Source organism: Schistocerca piceifrons, chromosome 1 (genome assembly GCF_021461385.2).
Source record: "Schistocerca piceifrons isolate TAMUIC-IGC-003096 chromosome 1, iqSchPice1.1, whole genome shotgun sequence".
Lineage (NCBI taxonomy): Eukaryota > Metazoa > Arthropoda > Insecta > Orthoptera > Acrididae > Schistocerca > Schistocerca piceifrons.
This window is the reverse complement of record NC_060138.1, coordinates 568920206-568942764: the sequence shown is the minus strand read 5'-3', so window position 1 is coordinate 568942764 and position 22559 is coordinate 568920206. Positions and strand designations below refer to the sequence as shown.

The window sequence follows — 22559 nt, the reverse complement described above, 5'->3', positions numbered from 1 at the left end:
TTTCTCCATCTATTACTGAAGTTCTCTTGCAGCTCAGTTCACTAGTGCACATACCACCACCAGTATTGCATTGGCATTGAGACAAGTTATCACATGGGTGGGAAATCAGTGTTGCAGCAATCATCCTCAAGTGATGCAGCTGTCAACAAGAGCAAACCAATCCACCATCAAAGTATTACTGATATATACCTATTCAATCATCAGAGCAGGCGTTGTTTGGTCAAGACAAGCGGCCACTGTATACAGATGTCCAATACAGCCCACTGTGGCATCCACTATTCCACTGATCATCAAGCTGGTTGGTCACGGTATCACTCCAAACACTGTGTGGCCCCAAGTACCATGCCTGTGTCGTAAAGACAAAATCAGCATATGTATGAAGCAGTACTGTGTAAGAAGCCACCAGCCTAATGCCGCTGCACAGGCCAGGTTCTCAGGCTTCTTGCTCTGAGGAATGTGGTGTGATGGACACACTGCCACTGCTTCACACCAGGTGTGGAAGCCAGACAGTGCTCATTGGCAGCTATTTGTCTCTGTCAATGTACTAAACCACTTCTTGTTGACAATGGATTTTAGCAGAGCTGCTGATGACTTGTTGACTTTATCAAGACCTTAAAAACTGCCGCTCACAGAAAAAAAGGCCTGGCCTGGGTGGAGAACAGCTATGGCAGCCTCACAAACAAAGTATGGCAGCAGTCATACATAACCCACTACTACACACAACAACGAATATTCCTAAGGTCAGCATAGCTTGCTGGAGGTATTTGCAATCAAGAAACAAACATTATAACTGTTCAATGCATGTTTTCACCATTAACAATCATTTTCTAAGAAGAATCTAAGTGATCTACAACAAAATACCACAGTACTTTTCTTTCCCCACCAAAAATTGCTTACATACTTTCCTGACATTTCCAGTAAATTCAATTTCCCTGAGAATTACCAATTTTGAAACAAGTTGTTACCCTGAAGAGATAGTAAAGATACTGCTGTGCACATTTAAAAACTCCTCAAACATTCAGCTTACCAGTTAAATTACATGAATTGCATATTTTAGAAATTTTTAGATGGCAATGGCAAGTCCTTGATGGAATATAAATGGGAAGTCATTTTGATTTTGACAATAGTTCTCCAATACATATTTATGTTGCCATAGGTATTTGAGAAATAAAACAGACATCTCACAAGTTGTCACTGTATAATATATTATAAAAGATTTAATAGTTTACCAAGAAAGACATGATAGCTACTTTGAAAATAAAACTCTCACAAAAACAAAACAAATAATGCAGCTTCCTCATTTTTATAATGGAATATACATGTCAAAATTCATTTTTTGTACAAAAATTTATAACACACACACACACACACACACACACACACACACATACACACAAATATATATATATACATATACACAGAATAATCATAGTAATTACTGGTTTCAGAAGTAATACACCCTTTTCTTATTTTGGTTGCGAACACAGAAAGTCTTAACATTTCAGCAATAAACATGCAAAATATCCTGCAAAAGTTGTATCACAAGGCACAAGGAAAATGCTACACACAGAGAGAAACATCAATGGCTGATAATTCAACAACAAAAACAATGGACACACAAGAAAGGACAAAAATAAGTTCAGTAATATTGAAACGGATAAAATTAATAAAAGTTCATTTGTCTTTTGCTGTTTCTCTTCCTGAACAAATGCACATCATGGCTTTGAGTGTCCCTTTTCCTCAACAAACACCCCTTTCCCTTGCATTACATATTTCATAATGCCGTTCTATAACAAATACAATGAAATGATATCTCATGAATTTTTTCTATACAACAGTAATAGCTTGCAATATAGAACACATTTTAATAGTATTGGGCAAAGCTAGCAATTTTGTGTGTATGTTTACTGGTTTAAGGGCACCCACTTGTTATATTTTTAGCCCTAATTAATTCACACCTTCAAATGAAACCAACAGAAAAATTTAGAACACAGTGATATACTTTCAATATCACCTTTCTACATCAGAATTGAAAGTTGATCTCCCCGTCTATACATTCTACATGTTTATCAGAAGAGGAGACTTTTCTTCTGAGAAGTTGGTACAATACTTCTATTTTGCATTTTTCCTCCTTGTTAAAATAGGGTTTTGGAGCAAATAGTGGATTATTTACTTCCCTTATTTGATTTTGTTTTATCACAATGTAGCCTATTTTCCTCTTCATAAGGTCTCAACACCAAATCAATACGCTCCTCTATCAAACTGCTTTTACCACTAACAAGGACTACCGTAGTCTATGGATTTTGTAATGTTAATATGAATAATATGCTTTCAGCTGCCCTCTCACCATCTGACAACATATCTGTTATGAATGCAGAAGAGCAGTAACTGCTGAGATGACAGCCACTGTAGATTTGCAACTCTGCTCTTGCCAGTAACAATTAACCAGTATCAAAGAGGTGCAATGATGGACAGCTGAGAAAAAAGTAGGCCAACACACTGGTGAGTCTCCATGACATAGTAGGTACCTGTGATACAACTGTATACCTGAGCTATTTCATTTATTCCAATACACATATAGCTTCAAATGAACAATGATAGTAAGTTCCTTGTATAGCAAACATTTGTAATTTATTTGGTTTGTCATCTGTCCACAACAATAATAGTGAAAATATATACCCTTATTTAATTGAAATTATTTTTACAGTGAGAAATGTAAATTAGTCAGTTCTGGGCAAATGACTATCCAGATCATGTACTGGATGCAGGAGAAGTAATACTGCTTAACAATGAGTGTAACTGCCATTGTTCCTCTAATCTTATCAATGTGACTCTGGAAATTCTAGCCCATGATGATAATTTATGAGTGTGATATGTTACTTTCTCTGTATGAAAAAGTATGTTCTGCCAAGACATGTGAAATTATTGTTTCCACAAACAATAATGATTACTGGAAAGATCTAATAATCACTTGGGAATATTAATAATTTAAGGTAAATAAGAAGTGGCCCTGTGACTACAAACACTACAGTTTACATTGTGAGAAATACATTTTCATACTAAAAAAGCAACTTCACCTTCTTTACTATATACTTTGCTAAAAAACTGATCAAGCAAGCATCCTCAGATTTATTAATATCATTCAAGACACACTGGATTGATAAAAATGTTTTTCTTTTCAGTCTGTAGAACAAATTGAAAAGCTCTAGTTGCAAAACTATGTCTATTATGGCACTTGCGGCACATTGTCATAAAGGCTGAAATACTGTCTCAGAACTTATCAAACCAGTTTCCCGCACAAAGGTCTATGCAGTTCCCATGGCAAACATGTTGAGTTACCAGCTACAAAGATATAGCTATTTCTCACATATATCAACAATAACCACATACGCTGAATTTACAGCACACTATACAGGTATATATACACTTCAAACACAAATCAACTCAGTATCTGTCCTTCTGCCTGACCTTTCAACTGTCGCAACAAAACAACACAATTGTACAGTTTCACAGCTGGGCCCAGTTTAAGACCTCCTGCCTTCACCAAGTCGTCTTGTGACATGAGTACTAATGCATCACCATCCACTTCTTGTTCTGCAAAAGCATTAACAGCATGGGCACATCCAGGTATGCTGCGTAAAAACGTTGATACGTCATTACAAGTCCAGTGACTGACAAGCTCTGGAGGCTGTGGAACAGCAGCTAGGAATGTATTAAGGTACTTTGTGTGCTGAGTCCACGGTATCGGTCCTTGAGAAGGTTGTGGATCATAACCTGGGCTGCGTACACTATTTCGAACTTCCAGTTCCAGCTGTGTTATATCGGCCGAATCCTTTTGTGAGCTACTCGCAAATGCTAGAGGATTAGGTGATGTACTCATTTCACGAACAGTACTACCATTTCCCAAGTCTTCGCCACTTTGTACTCCTGATTCACTTGTGGCAACTGGCATGCTGGTGGACTCCAAGAAGTGCCTGTATGTAGAAGTGTGATTCAGTACATGGCTACACAAAAAACATTATATGAATGATCAAAGAACTGAAAATATTTACAATGCAGATACAGAAAATCTACTTACGAAGTGGAAGTATATGGAAATACACAAAACAATGTAAATTTTCAAGCTTTTCAAATCAAAATTTTTATAATTTTTTGTGATTTATGTGTTTTCATTTTCTACCAGTAGATTAGTATATTTTCTCTACTCATAGTATATATAAATTACATAAGGAAATTTACACATTTTTGCAGTGAAAAGGTCTAAATTTCAGAGGTTACCAGACTTAGAGGATCACAATAGACTTTGATGGCAACAAACCTCAGCAATATTTATTAACTCTATTTTTCTTTTGTTTTTATGTGTCTGAATAATTCACTGACAGAAACAATGTTTGATAAAAGCTGAAACTGAATTTTCTGATAAAAGATAAAAATGCCCATCATTATCTTCTCAATAAAGAAAAACGTAACAACAATATGGAATAAAAAGCTTTAATGATACACAAAACCTGTTTAAATCTTTATGATTTGTGAAGAAAGCATAAGAGCTGAATCTGTTTTTAAGACTTGGCAATAATTATGGAATGTAATCTGCTGAAATTCTGTACACTCATCTCAATTATGTTCTTACTTGTCAAGATATTTCAGTTTTGTGCAATAATTTGAACTGAAGTTAATTTAAGCATCAAACTGCACACTACAAGTGGCTACCGTAAAAGTGAAACAAAACATTATTGCTCAACATGAAATTAATGAAGTTCTTAACTTTTTGTTGTAACTATATTCTTAATTGCTGTAAAAACTCTTTTTCTTCAAACACAGCAGCTACAGTGCTCCAAAATCAGCACCAGTTATGTAATAAAAACTTAAGTTATAATGTACACTGACAGCAGATGTAGAGTAATTGAAGATCCACAGTCAACAAAACCACAAAAATCGTGAAAGATTCATAGCAACTGATGAAAGTTACAAAAATTCAAAAACTGGAAAATGGGCACTAAGAACAGATATCAGTGGTTGAACAGTGGCTGCCCATATTAATAATAGACTAAAATGGTTTCAGCATACTGATACACTCCTCAAAAAACTTTGTGCAATACAATTTTCACTTCAAAGAAGTATCACACAACAAATTTTGAGAATATTTATTTATTCTCATTACGTCCATTATTTGTTCTCTCACGGAATCATCATCCACAGATTTACTGTGTGGAAGTGAACAATAAGAACAGATCGTGCAGGTGCATCTTTAAAGGCACTAACTTTCTTAAACTAATTTCCATCTACATTTGCTTATTTGTAATATTTGCAATTAATAATAACAATCAGGATCAAGTGTATTGTGATTTTTATATTACTACTACTACTACTACTACTACTGGAGTAACTGATAGCAAGACCAATTAATAAAGGTGCTTCTTTAAAGGCCCTGGCATTCTTAAACTAATGCCCAAGTACATTTGCTTATTAGTTGTATTTCTGATTAATAATAAGTCAGAATCAAGTGCATTGTGATTTATATTATTATTAAAGGAGTAAATGACAGCAACATCCATTAATAACAATGTTTTGTTGTATCCCTATTACCTCCTGCCAAGCCTCTCTCTCAGGGCATCCTCTGTGTTCACATTGTGATGCTCCACTATTTTATTGATGTGGTCTTTCCAAGAATGTTTTGGTCTGCAGTGTTTACATCTGCCAGGTGGTTCCCATTCAAAAACTTTCTTTGGCCACTAATGATCTGGTGTTCTCAACAAATTTCTATACTACTTTGATGATTTTCTTTCAGTCCTGTCTATCATTGTTTCATTTGCCGCCATTCTAGCTCTTACTTCATCATTAGGTTTTCTTTCGATTAATGATATTTTGGTGCTCCTTTGTAAATAATCTCTTTCCACAGCTATGGGTATCCTTCTAAGGTCAGTATTTAAAATCCACAGTTCTGATTCACAGAAGAGGACCAATTCAACCACTGGTCTACCCACCCTTTCTTATTGTTGCCTGAAATGTTTTTGTCCCACACAAATGAATTCATACTTTTCTGCTTTGTCATATTCTATATTTTACATCTGTATCACCCAATTCCCTTTTGTCAATATATGTGATTTGCACAGCCGTAATAGAAGGCGCAGAAACTATTATCAGTATTCTTCATTCTTCATTATCTACACTTCAAAGTGGATTTTTCTGATACAAATATCTGTAATATCATTCCTGCAGGCCTACACTATACATCATTTGATTGGCTGTATTCAGGATTTGGAAATCACAGTTGCATATAGTCTTCAGTTCTTACAACTTGAAAATAACAGTATCCTGTGATAAACTTGAAATGAAGCAGGCAGAAATGAAAATGGAAATAAATAAGGGCTTAAACAGCACAGAGGCAAACAATCAGAGAAGAATAATATGAAAATTTTTGCTGCTCTCTTACCGATCCTTTTTTGCTGCTGGTTCCTCTTCCTCTTGGACAACTATCAGTGATTTTGGTTCTTCACAACTCTCCACTCGACGACGCTTCGCTGGCCGTCCTACTGGATTCTTGTGGGGCTCCTGAACTTTCCTACAACATTCAATAATTTCATTTCAGTTTGGACTTCACCTTCCCCTTCCACTCTCAGTATTATGTGACTTGGCTTCACCTCTGTATATTTGATTGTATATTATTTTGGAATGTGCTTTTTGACAGAGAGATTACTTTTTATCTGTGACAGCGATGTTTGATTAAACAATCACAAGCACACAAATTTAAACTGTAAACCAAAATTAAAATAATAATAATAATAATAATAATAATAATAATAATAACACTCAGCACATAGTGAAGATGTTGAACCGCACGCACGCGCGCGCGCACACACACACACACACACACGAAAATACAACTCACACACACACACACACACACGACCATTGTCTCTGCCGCCAAGGCCATACTCTGGCCTTGGGAGCCAGAGACAGTTGACATGTGTGTCTGAGCTACATTTGAGTGAATATATATATTGTGTGTGTGTGTGTGTGTGTGTGTGTGTGTGTGTGTGTGTGTGTTTTGGGGGGGGGGGTGTTTTTCCATTTCAGAAGGAGGCCTTCTGACTGAAAGCTTACATGTTTAGTAGTCCTTTTGTTGTGCCTGTCTGCAGCTCAACGTCCCCTCTATATAGTGAGTAGCAATCTATTCTTTTCATAATATCATCATTATTTGCCTTAGCGTGTTTTGTTTATGGGCCACAGTGTAGAGTTATGAATAAAATTCAGAGAACAACATTACATACGTGAATACCATCACTTTCACATAACTTACGCGATGTAACCAGTGCAAGCTAGGAAATGTGTGTTCCATACAGAATTGGAGTTTGGAGTGACGTCTCATGGCAATGATGGGAATAGTTCATCATGTAAGTAATATATTTACAACCAACTTCAACATTGTATGCGAACTGTGGATATATGAGTGAGTCAATATGTATTGCAGGCTGGCTGAGGTGGCACACATAAACGAAAAAATCAGAAAAAATGGGCATTATCTAAATGTTTAGCTCATGTTACAGCAGCCCTCTTGTGAAGCGTAGAACACACTGTGATGCGTTATTCACACTCAATGCTGCAACTCCACGCTGAACACTCTTTATGACATAATTCTTCACTGTGGCACTCAAGGAATCGTGTCCACAGCTAGCTTTAATTCAAGAAAAGCTGAAAGTTGAAAATGAAGTCATCTGCTATGCTGCTGAAACAACATATTGTATTTAAATACCGAAAAGTTCCTGAAGTAGTTCTTACTTGTAGCATAAAAAATAAAGCACCATATATTTTGGATTCACACATCTTTCCACTGTGCAGTTGTTCTCAAATGATTGCAGAGAAACTATTAGTTAAAAATACCTGCTTCTTCCAAATTTTAAGTCTCACATTACAACTTGATGATTGACGATTATCTTTTTGTTAGTGGTCATAATTTTTTATGATACTTCAAAGGTGAGCACCTCAAAACCCATTGTTTGAAGATTTTTCAGTGAATTAAGACTGCAAACTGTATTTGCCGATTTGAGGGAAGCAGATACTGACACTCAGGAATTATGGCCAAATTTTGAAATGCTTGTCTCTGTGCCATCGAGAGGTGATTGCTAGGCCAAAAGTTAGACCGAAAAAAGTGACCTTGCCGGGGTTCGGCCCCACAACTTTTCCATTCTAGCTACATGCTCCACCTCTGAATCATCACACTAGCTGCATCTAAGAGTGCACTTGCTGCATTCTCAGCACTCTGCTGCTCTCTTGAGTTATGGCAGTTGTTCATTAGGTGGCAACGGCATTTTCTTCACAACCTTAAGTTTAATGCATTATAATTTAGAGCTTTTTAAGAAATATTTATAATTTATATGCAAAAATCAGTTTATATGTATGGAGATAATGGATGTGTCTAAAAATCTCCTTTACATTTTGCAGTGCAACAAAAAATTTTCTTTGATTCTGAATGTTAAACATGTTGTTGTTGTTGTGGTCTTCAGTCCTGAGACTGGTTTGATGCAGCTCTCCATGCTACTCTATCCTGTGCAAGCTTTTTCATCTCCCAGTACCTACTGCAACCTACATCCTTCTGAATCTGCTTAGTGTATTCATCTCTTGGTCTCCCTCTACGATTTTTACCCTCCACGCTGCCCTCCAATACTAAATTGGTGATCCCTTGATGCCTCAGAACATGTCCTACCAACCGATCCCTTCTTCTGGTCAAGTTGTGCCACAAACTTCTCTTCTCCCCAATCCTATTCAATACTTCCTCATTAGTTATGTGATCTACCCATCTAATCTTCAGCATTCTTCTGTAGCACCACATTTCGAAAGCTTCTATTCTCTTCTTGTCCAAACTATTTATCGTCCATGTTTCACTTCCATACATGGCTACACTCCATACGAATACTTTCAGAAATGACTTCCTAACACTTAAATCAATACTGGATGTTAACAAATTTCTCTTCTTCAGAAACGCTTTCCTTGCCATTGCCAGCCTACATTTTATATCCTCTCTACTTCGACCATCATCAGTTATTTTGCTCCCCAAATAGCAAAACTCCTTTACTACTTTAAGTGCCTCATTTCCTAATCTAATTCCCTCAGCATCACCCGACTTAATTAGGCTACATTCCATTATCCTTGTTTTGCTTTTGTTGATGTTCATCTTATATCCTCCTTTCAAGACACTGTCCATTCCATTCAACTGCTCTTCCAAGTCCTTTGCTGTCTCTGACAGAATTACAATGTCATCGGCGAACCTCAAAGTTTTTATTTCTTCTCCATGAATTTTAATACCTACTCCGAATTTTTCTTTTGTTTCCTTTACTGCTTGCTCAATATACAGATTGAACAACATCGGGGAGAGGCTACAACCCTGTCTTACTCCCTTCCCAACCACTGCTTCCCTTTCATGTCCCTCGACTCTTATAACTGCCATCTGGTTTCTGTACAAATTGTAAATAGCCTTTCGCTCCCTGTATTTTACCCCTGCCACCTTTAGAATTTGAAAGAGAGTATTCCAGTCAACATTGTCAAAAGCTTTCTCTAAGTCTACAAATGCTAGAAACGTAGGTTTGCCTTTCCTTAATCTTTCTTCTAAGATAAGTCGTAAGGTCAGTATTGCCTCACGTGTTCCAGTGTTTCTACGGAATCCAAACTGATCTTCCCCGAGGTTGGCTTCTACTAGTTTTTCCATTCGTCTGTAAACAATTCGTGTTAGTATTTTGCAGCTGTGACTTATTAAGCTGATAGTTCGGTAATTTTCACATCTGTCAACACCTGCTTTCTTTGGGATTGGAATTATTATATTCTTCTTGAAGTCTGAGGGTATTTCGCCTGTCTCATACATCTTCCTCACCAGATGGTAGAGTTTTGTCAGGACTGGCTCTCCCACGGTCGTCAGTAGTTCCAATGGAATATTGTCTACTCCGGGGGCTTTGTTTCGACTCAGGTCTTTCAGTGCTCTGTCAAACTCTTCACGCAGTATCATACCTCCCATTTCATCTTCATCTACATCCTCTTCCATTTCCATAATATTGTCCTCAAGTACATCGCCCTTGTATAGACCCTCTATATACTCCTTCCACCTTTCTGCTTTCCCTTCTTTGCTTAGAACTGGGTTTCCATCTGAGCTCTTGATATTCATACAAGTCGTTCTCTTATCTCCAAAGGTCTCTTTAATTTTCCTGTAGGCGGTATCTATCTTACCCCTAGTGAGATAGGCATCTACATCCTTACATTTGTCCTCTAGCCATCTCTGCTTAGCCATTTTGCACTTCCTGTCGATCTCATTTTTGAGACGTTTGTATTCCTTTTTGCCTGTTTCACTTACTGCATTTTTATATTTTCTCCTTTCATCAATTAAATTCAATATTTCTTCTGTTACCCAAGGATTTCTACTAGCCCTCGTCTTTTTACCTACTTGATCCTCTGCTGCCTTCACTACTTCATCCCTCAAAGCTACCCATTCTTCTTCTACTGTATTTATTTCCCCCATTCCTGTCAATTGCTCCCTTATGCTCTCCCTGAATCTCTGTACAACCTCTGGTTCTTTCAGTTTATCCAGGTCCCATCTCCTTAAATTCCCACCTTTTTGCAGTTTCTTCAGTTTTAATCTACAGGTCATAACCAATAGATTGTGGTCAGAGTCCACATCTGCCCCTGGAAATGTCTTACAATTTAAAACCTGGTTCCTAAATCTCTGTCTTACCATTATATAATCTATCTGATACCTTTTAGTATCTCCAGGGTTCTTCCATGTATACAACCTTCTTTCATGATTCTTAAACCAAGTGTTAGTTATGATTATGTTGTGCTCTGTGCAAAATTCTACCAGGCGGCTTCCTCTTTCATTTCTGTCCCCCAATCCATATTCACCTACTATGTTTCCTTCTCTCCCTTTTCCTACACTCGAATTCCAGTCACCCATGACTATTAAATTTTCATCTCCCTTCACAATCTGAATAATTTCTTTTATTTCATCATACATTTCTTCAATTTCTTCGTCATCTGCAGAGCTAGTTGGCATATAAACTTGTACTACTGTAGTAGGTGTGGGCTTCGTATCTATCTTGGCCACAATAATGCGTTCACTATGCTGTTTGTAGTAGCTTACCCGCATTCCTATTTTCCTATTCATTATTAAACCTACTCCTGCATTACCCCTATTTGATTTTGTGTTTATAACCCTGTAGTCACCTGACCAGAAGTCTTGTTCCTCCTGCCACCGAACTTCACTAATTCCCACAATATCTAACTTCAACCTATCCATTTCCCTTTTTAAATTTTCTAACCTACCTGCCCGATTAAGGGATCTGACATTCCACGCTCCGATCCGTAGAACGCCAGTTTTCTTTCTCCTGATAACGACATCCTCTTGAGTAGTCCCCGCCCGGAGATCCGAATGGGGGACTATTTTACCTCCGGAATGTTAAACATATCCATTTTCATTTATCCTTTTTAGGTACCCTAAAGCATAGCTGAAGATGGCAGCAACTAAGGTTTTTCCCAAAGTTAGTGATTTATTTGGTCTTTTAAAATCCTAAACTGACTTTTTACCTAATGATGTTACCAAGTTATTTTTAAGCACAAAAGTACACACTACCCAACATAACTTCTCTTTCTTACCTTAAGTGTGGTTCAATATGAGAGTGTTCGATTTTTTTTTTTTTTTAATTACTGGTGCCATATATCATTAAACTCTTGGACACAAAAATGTTCAATTTTTGGAGCTCTGCTCAACAATGCTAATTTTATATTATCTTCTAATTTGAAATTCCAAAGCTGACATTATTTTCTGGTACAGTAGATTTCATCTGTGTACAATAGTTTTTCATTCCTCTAGTCATGCTAATATGGGGTTTGTAGTCAATGTTTTGGTACACAATTAGACCTATCTGTCTAGTGCAGAACTGGCATAGTTTTAATCCTGGCCTCAAGTTCGAGGTTATCCATAGACCATCACAGTGAAATCCTGAATTAACATGACTGGTGTAGTCTGTAACACTTCAGGCTGCGGGGTTACCTCCATACTCTCGCATGTTATTGAATTTAGCATATGTTAAAATTCAGGAATAAGTAAGAAACACATTTTTTTGTTTTATCCAAAAAACTTCCTGCCCTGAGATACAGGCCTCCAAAGATGAAACTGCAAACACCATTGTGAAGATGCGAATTTTGGAAATTTTTTTAAAATGCTGTATCACTGTAACAGTTCTAGATATTTTGTTAGAGCTTTTTGTTTGAAAGATAATTGCTTTATGATTACAACGGTATCCTCCATTTGGAAGTATCTGTAAAAGTTCCTTTTACTGTCGCCTTTTGAATATTTTTTATAATTTACAGAATTTTTTTTTTTTTTTCAAAAATGCTAATCCAGAACAGTTAGCTTTTTTCTGTTGATTAGTACCATGAAGTACTACATTATTTGTAAAGGAGACCTTTCAGGTTTAAGTTGGACAGGTTTTATTTTAAAAAATCATTTTTTTTTAACTTTCAAGGGTAAAGTATGTCTTCACTGAAGTTGTTTCTTACTAATTTCTTTGTTATAATGTTTATTTCTTATCATTTTCTTTGTTGCAGTTATTTCTTATCAGTTTCTTTGTTCCAGTTATTTCTTTTTCACTTTCACTGTTGCAGAAATTTCTTACACTTTGTTGTAGTTTCTTGCCAGTTTCTTTGTCGTGGTTGTTCATTCATTGCAGGTTTCTGTACTGTAGTTGTTCAGTGCTACATCTACATCTACATCTACATCCATACTCTGCAAGCCACCTGACGGTGTGTGGCGGAGGGTACCTTGAGTACCTCTATCGGTTCTCCCTTCTATTCCAGTCTCGTATTGTTCGCGGAAAAAAAGGATTGTCGGTATGCCTCTGTGTCAGCTCTAATCTCTCCGATTTTATCCTCATGGTCTCTTCGCGAGATATACGCAGGAGGGAGCAACATACTGCTTGACTCCTCAGTGAAGGTATGTTCTCAAAACTTCAACAAAAGCCCGTACTGAGCTACTGAGCGTCTCTCCTGCAGAGTCTTCCACTGGAGTTTATCTATCATCTCCGTAACGCTTTCGCAATTACTAAATGATCCTGTAACGAAGAGCGTTGCTCTCCGTTGGATCTTCTCTATCTCTTCTATCAACCCTATCTGGCACGGATCCCACACTGCTGAGCAGTATTCAAGCAGTGGGCGAACAAGTGTACTGTAACCTCCTTCCTTTGTTTTCAGATTGCATTTCCTTAGGGTTCTTCCAATGAATCTCAGTCTGGCATCTGCTTTACTGATGATCAACTTTATATGATCATTCCATTTTAAATCACTCCTAATGCGTACTCCCAGATAATTTATGGAATTAACTGCTTCCAACTGCTGACCTGCTATATTGTAGCTAAATGACAAGGCATCTTTCTTTCTATGTATTCACAGCACATTACACTTGTCTACATTGAGATTCAATTGCCATTCCCTGCACCATGCGTCAATTCGCTGCAGATCCTCCTGCATTTCAGTACAATTTTCCATTGTTACAACCATGCGATATACCACAGCATCATCCGCAAAAAGCCTCAGTGAACTTCCGATGTCATCCACAAGGTCATTTATGTATATTGTGAATAGCAACGGTTCTACGACACTCCCCTGTGGCACACCTGAAATCACACTTACTTCGGAAGACTTCTCTCCATTGAGAATGACGTGCTGCATTCTGTTATCTAGAAACTCTTCAATCCAATCACACAATTGGTCTGATAGTCCATATGCTCTTACTTTGTTCATTATACGACTCTGGGGAACTGTATCGAACGCCTTGCGGAAGTCAAGAAACACGGCATCTACCTGTGAACCCGTGTCTATGGCCCTCTGAGTCTCGTGGACGAATAGCATGAGCTGGGTTTCACACGATCGTCTTTTTCGAAACCCATGCTGATTCCTACAGAGTAGATTTCTAGTTTCCAGAAAATTCATTATACTTGAACATAATATGTGTTCCAAAATTCTACAACTGATCGACTTCTTGTCAGAAATTTTTCACAAATATCAATTCAGCTGTTGAATATTGTGCACCCTACAGTGAGAAGGTGCATGTTTTTACTATTATTCCAGAGACATTTGTTTACTGAAGAGGCTTCTAAGAAAACAGACTATCCACTGAGTTGTGTGAAAAGGACTGTTTGAAATGTCTTCTGAATGGGGCCATATTAGAGTGAGGTGTGCTGACTGTTTGTACATCCATAAAAGAGTCATATGTAAGACAAAAAAAAACAGACTTTGTTCAGGTTGGAACAAGTGTTCTCATTTGAAGACTCTGTTTCAAAGTGAAGATGTTTCCAGTGACGACTTTTTGTGTTCTAAATGTTTTGACAGAATAACAACAATGATAGTATCTGCAGATTTTGCATTGATGGAGGAAGAATTAAATACCCTGAATCAGTCAACTACAGAGGTAGGTGTTAGTCCTGTTAAGAAACTGTGGTCAGTGAAATCAAGTCATAAGCTCTATGCATCAAGAATGCACAGAGAAATTACTAAAACTATGGATGAATACACTACAGCAAAACTGACCACACTCTTCAAAGTAGAAATTTCATCTTCAGAAGAAAATGAACCAAAGCACTCTTGCACTTCTTTCCAGGAATTTTTCACAAATATCAATTCAGCTGTTGAATATTGTGCATCCTACAGTGAGAAGGTGCAAGTTTTTACTATTATTCCACAGACATTTTCAAAGAAAACAATTTTGAACCACTTTCCATCAGTATCAAAGTACACGGCAGACACATCAAGAAATGTGAGGACTGTAAAAGGAGTCTTTGGAAGACCAGATCACTATTATGATCATCCTGTAGAAGCAGCTGAAGTTCAAATAGTGCAGACATTTTATCTCAAAGATAAATGGGACTGTTCTCGCCAGAGAGCCAACAAAATAGATGCTATAACTGTAACAGTGGAAGGTCAAAAAGTTGTGAAAGTGAAGATGTACATGACTCACAGTATTAAGGAAATGTCTGCAATTTATAAGAGCAACTATACAACTGCACATATGGGAAGATCAAAAATTTATGCACTACGACCAAAGGGGGTAGTTCCACACCCACCCAGAGATGTCTGTTTATGTGTGTACTGAGCAAATTTTGAACTTACTGGAGCACGTGACATATGGCACCATGATTGGGCGTGTGAAGTCATTAGTAGTCTGTGATGTAAAGTGAAAGTTTTGTTTGTTTCAAGAATGTGGTGACTGCCCTGGAAAGGGAGGACTGTCTTTACAGACACTTGACCTGGAAGACATAGCAGATAACTCTGCAGAAATTACATATGTGACATGGGAAGAAAATAAACTAATTAAGAAAATTGTTGCCTTTGATAGTTTCATTGATGAACTTTGTAAATGGTTAGTGAAAGCAGTAACACACCAGTATCTGAAGAAATTGCAACACCCCCACCATGCAGAAGTGAAACGGTGTGTACAGGCTGAAGAACTATGATTAGTGCTTCACTGCGATTTTGCTGAGAACTGGTCTGTAATCCTCCCACAAGAAGTACAAGGGTATCATTGGAGTAATGACCAGGTTTCAATTTTTACAGGAGTTTTTTTTCAAAACAAGACCACAAGTGTTGCAGTTATAAGTGATGACACAGGACATGCCTCAGCACATGCTTTGCTAGCAATGTGCAAAATTCTTCAACTGCAAACAGAGACAAAAAAGATCATCATTATTTCTGATGGTGCTCCTAGTCATTTTAAAAATCGTTACCAGCTGTTTGAATTGAGTAAGTCACTTGTGCCAACTGACTGGGTATACAGTGCTACTGGTCATGGGAAGAGGCCTTGTGATAGTGGTGATAGTGTAGGTGGCCTGCTGAAGCACCATGTTACAAAACATAATCTTTCCAGACCAAATGCAGCTGTGATTCAGAATGCTGAGGATTTTATGAGAGTCATGAAATCTTACACATCGACAGCCCTCACTGTTTTGTCCAAAGAGGAAATCGCAGAATTCCATGAGCAGAAAAAAGAAGAATGGTCCAAACAAACTACTCCTATGAAAGGAATTCAGAAGACACATTTTTGGACTCAAAAAGATGGGCGAACTCATACTGCACAAAAGAAGAAATTTCAGTTGTTCAGCCAACACCTCAGAAACAGCAGGATAATATTCAGATTCACACGCTGAGAAGGGGGATGTTGTGGCATGTGTGTATGACTGTGACTGATGAATTGCATAGACTGTAGACACCAGTTATGAGTCAAACAAAACTGTAGTGAACTTTACACTACCACATGGATCAGATACTAGATACAGGTTTCCAGCTTATGGACAGCAACAACGCCAACAGTGCTCACTTCCTGTTCACAATGTTCTGAAGACTGTAAGTGCTCCAGTTCCTATTGGTTCAACAGGAAGGCATCACTCTATATCAAAGGATGATACTGTAAAGATAAGGAGGAAAATCTGACTGGAGGAAAAGAACAGATTTTAGACATATGAGTGGAGTATTTTAGTGAATTACTGAATGCAGAATCGGAAAACAAAAGTGGGGTTGATGCCAGTATGGCAGAAAAGGTGGAGCAGGAAGTAAACAGAGATGAACAGTGTCAGGGATCAGTAGCAGAACCCACACTGGAAGAAGTTAAAGTTAGTATCAAGACTCTTAAAATGATAAAGCTTCAGGAGAAGACAATATTACAGCAGAAAAACTAGTAAGGGTTTTGCATGAGATTATAGTAGAAATATGGTGGAAAGAAAATATGCCGGAACAGTGGGGTAGAGGGAGACCAAGAGATGAATACACTAAACAGATTCAGAAGGATGTAGGTTGCAGTAGGTACTGGGAGATGAAGAAGCTTGCACAGGATAGAGTTGCATGGAGAGCTGCATCAAACCAGTCTCTGAAGTGAAGACCACAACAACAACATGTACATGTGCACCAACAGAAGATGCAGAGTCGGTGGAAAAAGATGTATTCTATGAGCAAATGGAGCAGGAAATAGCAATGGTGGCAAAGCATGATGTTAAAAGTGGTTAAGGGAGACTTCAATGCTCAAGTAGAAAAACGAATCACATACAGGAAAACAGCTGGTAAGGAAAGTCTGCATGATGTTTCTGATGATAATGGTATCACACTAATTTATTTTGCCATGAGGAATAACATGATTATTAAAAGCACATGGATGCAAAAAAGGAAAGTTACATGGAGCTCCCCAGATGGGATCACAAAAAATCAAATTGATCACATACTCATAGATAGCCGACATGTTTCAGATATATTAGAGGTGGATAGCTGTCGTGGTGCAGATGGAGGTAGTGATAATTATTTGGTGAGAATCAAATACAGACAGAGGATAGCCAATTATAGACAGATCAAGAACGATGTCGCGCCAAGGTTTGATGATACCAAGTTAAAAAATGATGAAAATACAGTACAACAGTATAAAACTATCTTGGAAATAGGCTTAATGAAGCCGAAGAGTGGGCAGGAGAAGATATTAAAGAAAGATGGGAAAAAGTTAAAGGAATAATACATGAGACAGCTGAAACTGTACTGACAGAAAGAAGCAATCAAGAACCCAGAGCTGGTTTGATGAAGACTGTAGGAGGAAGATAGAAGAAAGAAATGAGCCAAGGAAAAGGATGCTGCAGAGGAGAACTAGAGGTACTGGAGAAAAATACAGGAGAAGGGTAGCAGATAAGGAATGTATGAGGAAAAAGAGAGAATTTGAAAAACGGTGGATTGATGTGTTAGAAGAGAGAGATACTGCTCAAGAAACGAGGAAATTCTATATGAGCGTAAATGATACAAGGAAAGGATTCCAACCCAGAGCAGTTTTCTGTAAAGATAAGGAGGAAAATCTGATTGGAGAAAAAGAACAGATTTTAGACAGATGGGTGGAGTATTTTAGTGAACTACTGAATGCAGAATTGGAAAATGAAGGTAGGGTTGATGCTGGTATGGCAGAAGAGGTGAAGCAGGAAGTAAACAGAGGTGAAGAGCACCAGGGATCAGTAGCAGAACCCACGCTGCAAGAAGTTAAAGTTAGTATCAAAACTCTTAAAAACAATAAAGCTCTGGGAGAAGACAATGTTACAGCAGAAATGATAAAAATGGTAGAGAAAAACTAGTAATGGTTTTGCATGAGATTATAGTGGATATATGGTGGAAAGAAAATATGCCGGAACAGCAATACTCAGCCCTATACATAAGAAATATGATAAAGGTGACCACGGGAATTAGAGAGGAATTGCACTGCTCTGTATAGCATATAAAGTATTAGGAAAAATCATGGCTGGGTGGTTAAGAACATACGTATAAGAGTATTAGGAGACTACCAGTGTGGTTTCAGAACTAACAGGTCCACTACAGACCAGATTTTCACTATCAGACAGATCCTTGAAAAATGTTGAGTACAACATCGATGTCCACCAGCTGTTCATTGACTTTAAACAAGCTAATGATAGTATCAAAAGGGATCAACTTTGGAAGGCAATGCAAGAGGCAGGAGTCCCTAACAAACTGATAAGATTGGTTCAAATGACTTTCAGAAGAACAGTGGGCAAAATAAAGATCGAGGGCACTTTATCAAAGGGATCTGAAGTAAACCAAGGACTGTGGCAGGGTGATGTGCTCTCCACTATTTTGCTTAAGGTCGCCTTGGAGAGTGTAATGCGAAAGACACTAAGCAACAACCATGGGGGAATACTGTTTAATAGAGTGACTCAGGAGCATGTGTATGCCGATGATATTGATTTGTTATCCAGGAGGAAACAGGACCTGGAAGAGAAGCTTGAAAAAGTACAAGGATATGGTGCAGAGATGGGGCTGACCATTAACCAGTCAAAGACCAACATCTAGGAAAAGATAAAGTGAAGGAGAAAGAAGCATGACTATGAACAGAAAAGAATATGAATACTGTGAGAGCTTTAAATATCTTGGGGCACTGGTAACTGAGAACAATGACATGAGAGAAGAAATACATGCAAGGATTGCAGCTGGTAACAGGAGCTACTTTGCACTGGTTAAAGTGTTTAAAGCAAGGAGCCTTAGTAGGAATCTGAAGCTGGCTGTGTATCGTTCAGTAGTTAGACCTGTGGTGATGTATGGTTTGGAGAGCTGGAATATGACAAAAAATGATGAGGAGTTGTTGTTGAGATGGGAAAGGAAGATACTTAGGAAAATCTACAGGCCAGTGAATGATAGGGGGTTATGACAAATCAGAAATAATAAGGAGATCAGAGAGTTGTACAACAAACAGATATAGTGACAGAAATAAAGAGTAATAGACTACGTTGGTTGGGTCATATAGAAAGAATGGTGGAGAGCAGCACAGTCACTAAAGTTTTCAAAGCAAAACCCGGTGGACGTCATGTAAGGGACAGACCAAGGACCAGATGGCTAGACAACATGGAAGAGGACTTGAGAAGGGTGGGAATGAAAAGATGGAGAGCCAAGGCAGCCAGCACAGAATAGTGGGCGGAGGTTGTCCAGCAGGCCAAGGCCCTACAAGGGCTGTAGTGCCAAAGAGTATTTGTAGTAGTAGTAGTAGTTCAGAATGCTATAATAATAAAAGAACTTTGGCAGGTAAGTCCAAAAGGAGGATTTCTTTGTAATCATAAAGCAATTATCTGTTTTTTAAAAAAAAAAAATCTAGAACTGTTCCAGAGATACAGTATTTTAAAATTTTTTCTAAAATTCGCGTCTTCAAAATGGTATGTACAGTGTCATCTTTGGAGGGTTGTATATTGGAGCAGAAATTTTTTTGGAGAAAACAAAAAAAATACATGTTCCTTACTTAGTCCTTCATTTTAACATATGCTAAATTCAATAACAACTGTGACTATGAAGGAATGATTTTTTCTTAGCCTGCCTTAATTGATAGGGACTATCCTGGCTAGAGCAGTGAGGATGCTGCATTTAAGTTTATGTCATTAATATTATTACTATCATCATATTTTAAATGTTTTAATAAAATGATATCTACAGTGTTTAAAATCAAAATTTTTCTTTTCCTAAGGATTCATGAGAACAAAGATGCGCCAGATACTGCTGTAGTTGCTTAGTAGTGAAACATCACTGTTCAAGAAATGAATGAAATTTAAGTATTAACATACTGTAAACTATCGAGTTAACCATCTGCAAAATGTATAAGTAGCAGTAACACATGTTTAATATTCATTAGCCAGTTGGATCTGGAGAAACTCTGACTGTTTATGTATTGATAATAGTAAGTACAGAAACATGTAAATTTTATGCACCTCATGTGCTCGGTAAGGGTAAATACATAAGTTTCAATTTTAACAGTGACTGACTTCTGACTCTTTCATCATTATCTGGTCTTTTGACTAATAACATTTTGATAATAATCACTCAGGGAGTAAATGTTTTTCTTTAAATTAGTTTCTCAGCTAAGTATATTCACATTTTCATTCCTCCTTTTTGGGGGGAGGGGGGGACAGGAAATTTTGAGAATTCTGCTAATGTTTTATTTATGATCACTTGTCCATCTAACTTGCACAATAAACTTGAGCAAATGCCTGTTTATATTATCTTAAACCTCTTTATAATGAACCTAATAAAATACTCTTGTACAGTATTACTTTGGCAAGAAAGGGTTTGTTTAAAATACTTCAGAAATGCACAAAAACCAGCTTGCAATAAACCAAAGCATTCGATGAGGAAACTATTCGTGATGGTGATGAATTAAAAGAGCTCAAGAAGGCTGCCAGAGACAGGAAGCTATTTACTATGGTGACGAGCAATACAAAAAACTGAGAGATAAGAGACTCATTTTCTTGGTAAGTGGATTACAGATACAAAAACAAGGATATAAACTAATGCTTCTTGAGCACAAGAGACCTATTTTGGGAAAATTGGAAGAGGAAGAGGAAGAAGAGGAGGAGGAGGAGGAGGAGGAGGAGGAGGAGGAGGAGGAGGGGGAGGGGGAGGGGGAGAGGTGGGCAGACAGACTACATAAATTAGTGAGTTAAATAAACTACTTTGAAACATACTATTCTAAAACAAAGTACCACAAACATTTCATTATTGTATGTGGAATATTGTTTCAACACATATCAAAAATCAATCAAGTTAAGAAAAGGCATTTTTTTCACAACTGATACAAATACGAGGGAAAAATAAATTCTACAATATTCATACCAAGTATTAAATCTCTCAATTTATGACGTGTATGAGAAAAGTAATGAGACTGACTTTTTATCCACCAACATTTTTATATTTTTAAAACAACAACATTGTCCCCTTCAAAACAGTTCCCTTCAGCAGCTATAACTTGAGGAATCTTGGTAGTAGTGCTGAAAAGCTTCAACTGGTACGGTCTTTAACACATCAGTCTCGTTCTTTTGAATGTTCTCCAGAGTCCCAAAATGACATTTCAATTTTAGGAAAATAAAAAAGTCACAAGGACTCAGATAAGGTGATCGGGGAGGCTGTGGAACTACAGGAATATCTCTTGAAGTAAAAATTCCGTGACAGAAGTGGTCATGTGACATGGGGCATTGTCAAGATGCAGCACCCACTTGTCTGCAATGTCCAGTCTCACTCAATTCACCTTTTTCCTGTGCCTTTCAAGGACATCTTTGTAAAACATTTGGTTGACAATTTTTCCTGCAGAAACAAATTCTCTATGCACTATACCTTTACCATCAGAAAAGCAAATAAGCATTGTTTTGATCTTTGATTTACTCATTTGAGCTTATTTCAGTCACGGTGATGCCTCAATGTGCCATACCTTAGTTTGCTGCTTTGTCCCAGAATTGTAGTAAAAAATCCAGGATTCATCACATATGGTCACATGACTCAATCATTCGTGGTCATTGGCAATCCTCTCAAGAAGATCAATGCAAAAGTTTCTTTGACTGTCCTTCCACTCAGTTGTAAGGTTTTTGGGCACTATTTTAGCACAAATTTTTTCCATGTGCAAATCTTTGGTCAAAATCTGATGTTTACTGAAAGTGTTTAACAGGCCACCCCCATCATCCTTATTGTTAAATGTTAGCCTGGTCTCACAAAAGCATGTACATGTTCGATGTTTTCATTAGTTTTTGAAATTGAAGGTCTCCCTCAGCACGATTCATTTTAAATGTGTTCTCGGTCTTCCAAAAATGATTTTTGCTAGTAAAAAACTTGTATTCTAGATAAGCAATGCTCCCCATATGCCTGTTTCAATTTTTCAAAGGTCACACTCATGGATTCCCCAAGTTTAACAAACAAAACTTGATGGCATAACATTCCTCTAAATTCCACTGTTCCATTTTCGTAACACACAACAAAAACACAACTTCATCAATGGCACTCTCAAAAATCATGTGAAAGCTTTACAGAGCTCAAACTAAGACTGAGCATCTCGAAAGGATGAAAACATCTGTTTACACAAGTAGAATAACACAGTGTTGCCACATCATTCACAGAGTTGACAGTCTCATTGCTTTTCTCACATGCCTCATAATTCCAACAATACATACCACTTACTGCTCTGTTCTGTCTCCCAAGAAAGCACTTCGTATTATCTGTCTGAACCACTTCCATTATTTCATACTTCA

General features: G+C 37.5%; 1 protein-coding gene across 1 annotated transcript in view; it reads right to left on the bottom strand.

Moving 5' to 3' along the window:
• Window positions 1-1247: 1247 nt before the first annotated feature.
• The window catches only part of LOC124751316 (lethal(3)malignant brain tumor-like protein 3), an 82599-nt gene continuing 61287 nt past the window's right edge, over window positions 1248-22559 (bottom strand). Inside the window, exons 13-14 of the mRNA XM_047248988.1 lie at window positions 6434-6562; window positions 1248-3974 (exon numbers count right to left, since the gene is read on the bottom strand). Coding sequence (XP_047104944.1) covers window positions 3440-3974; window positions 6434-6562 — 664 coding nt within the window. The 3' untranslated portion in view covers window positions 1248-3439. The remainder of the gene's footprint in view (window positions 3975-6433; window positions 6563-22559) is intronic.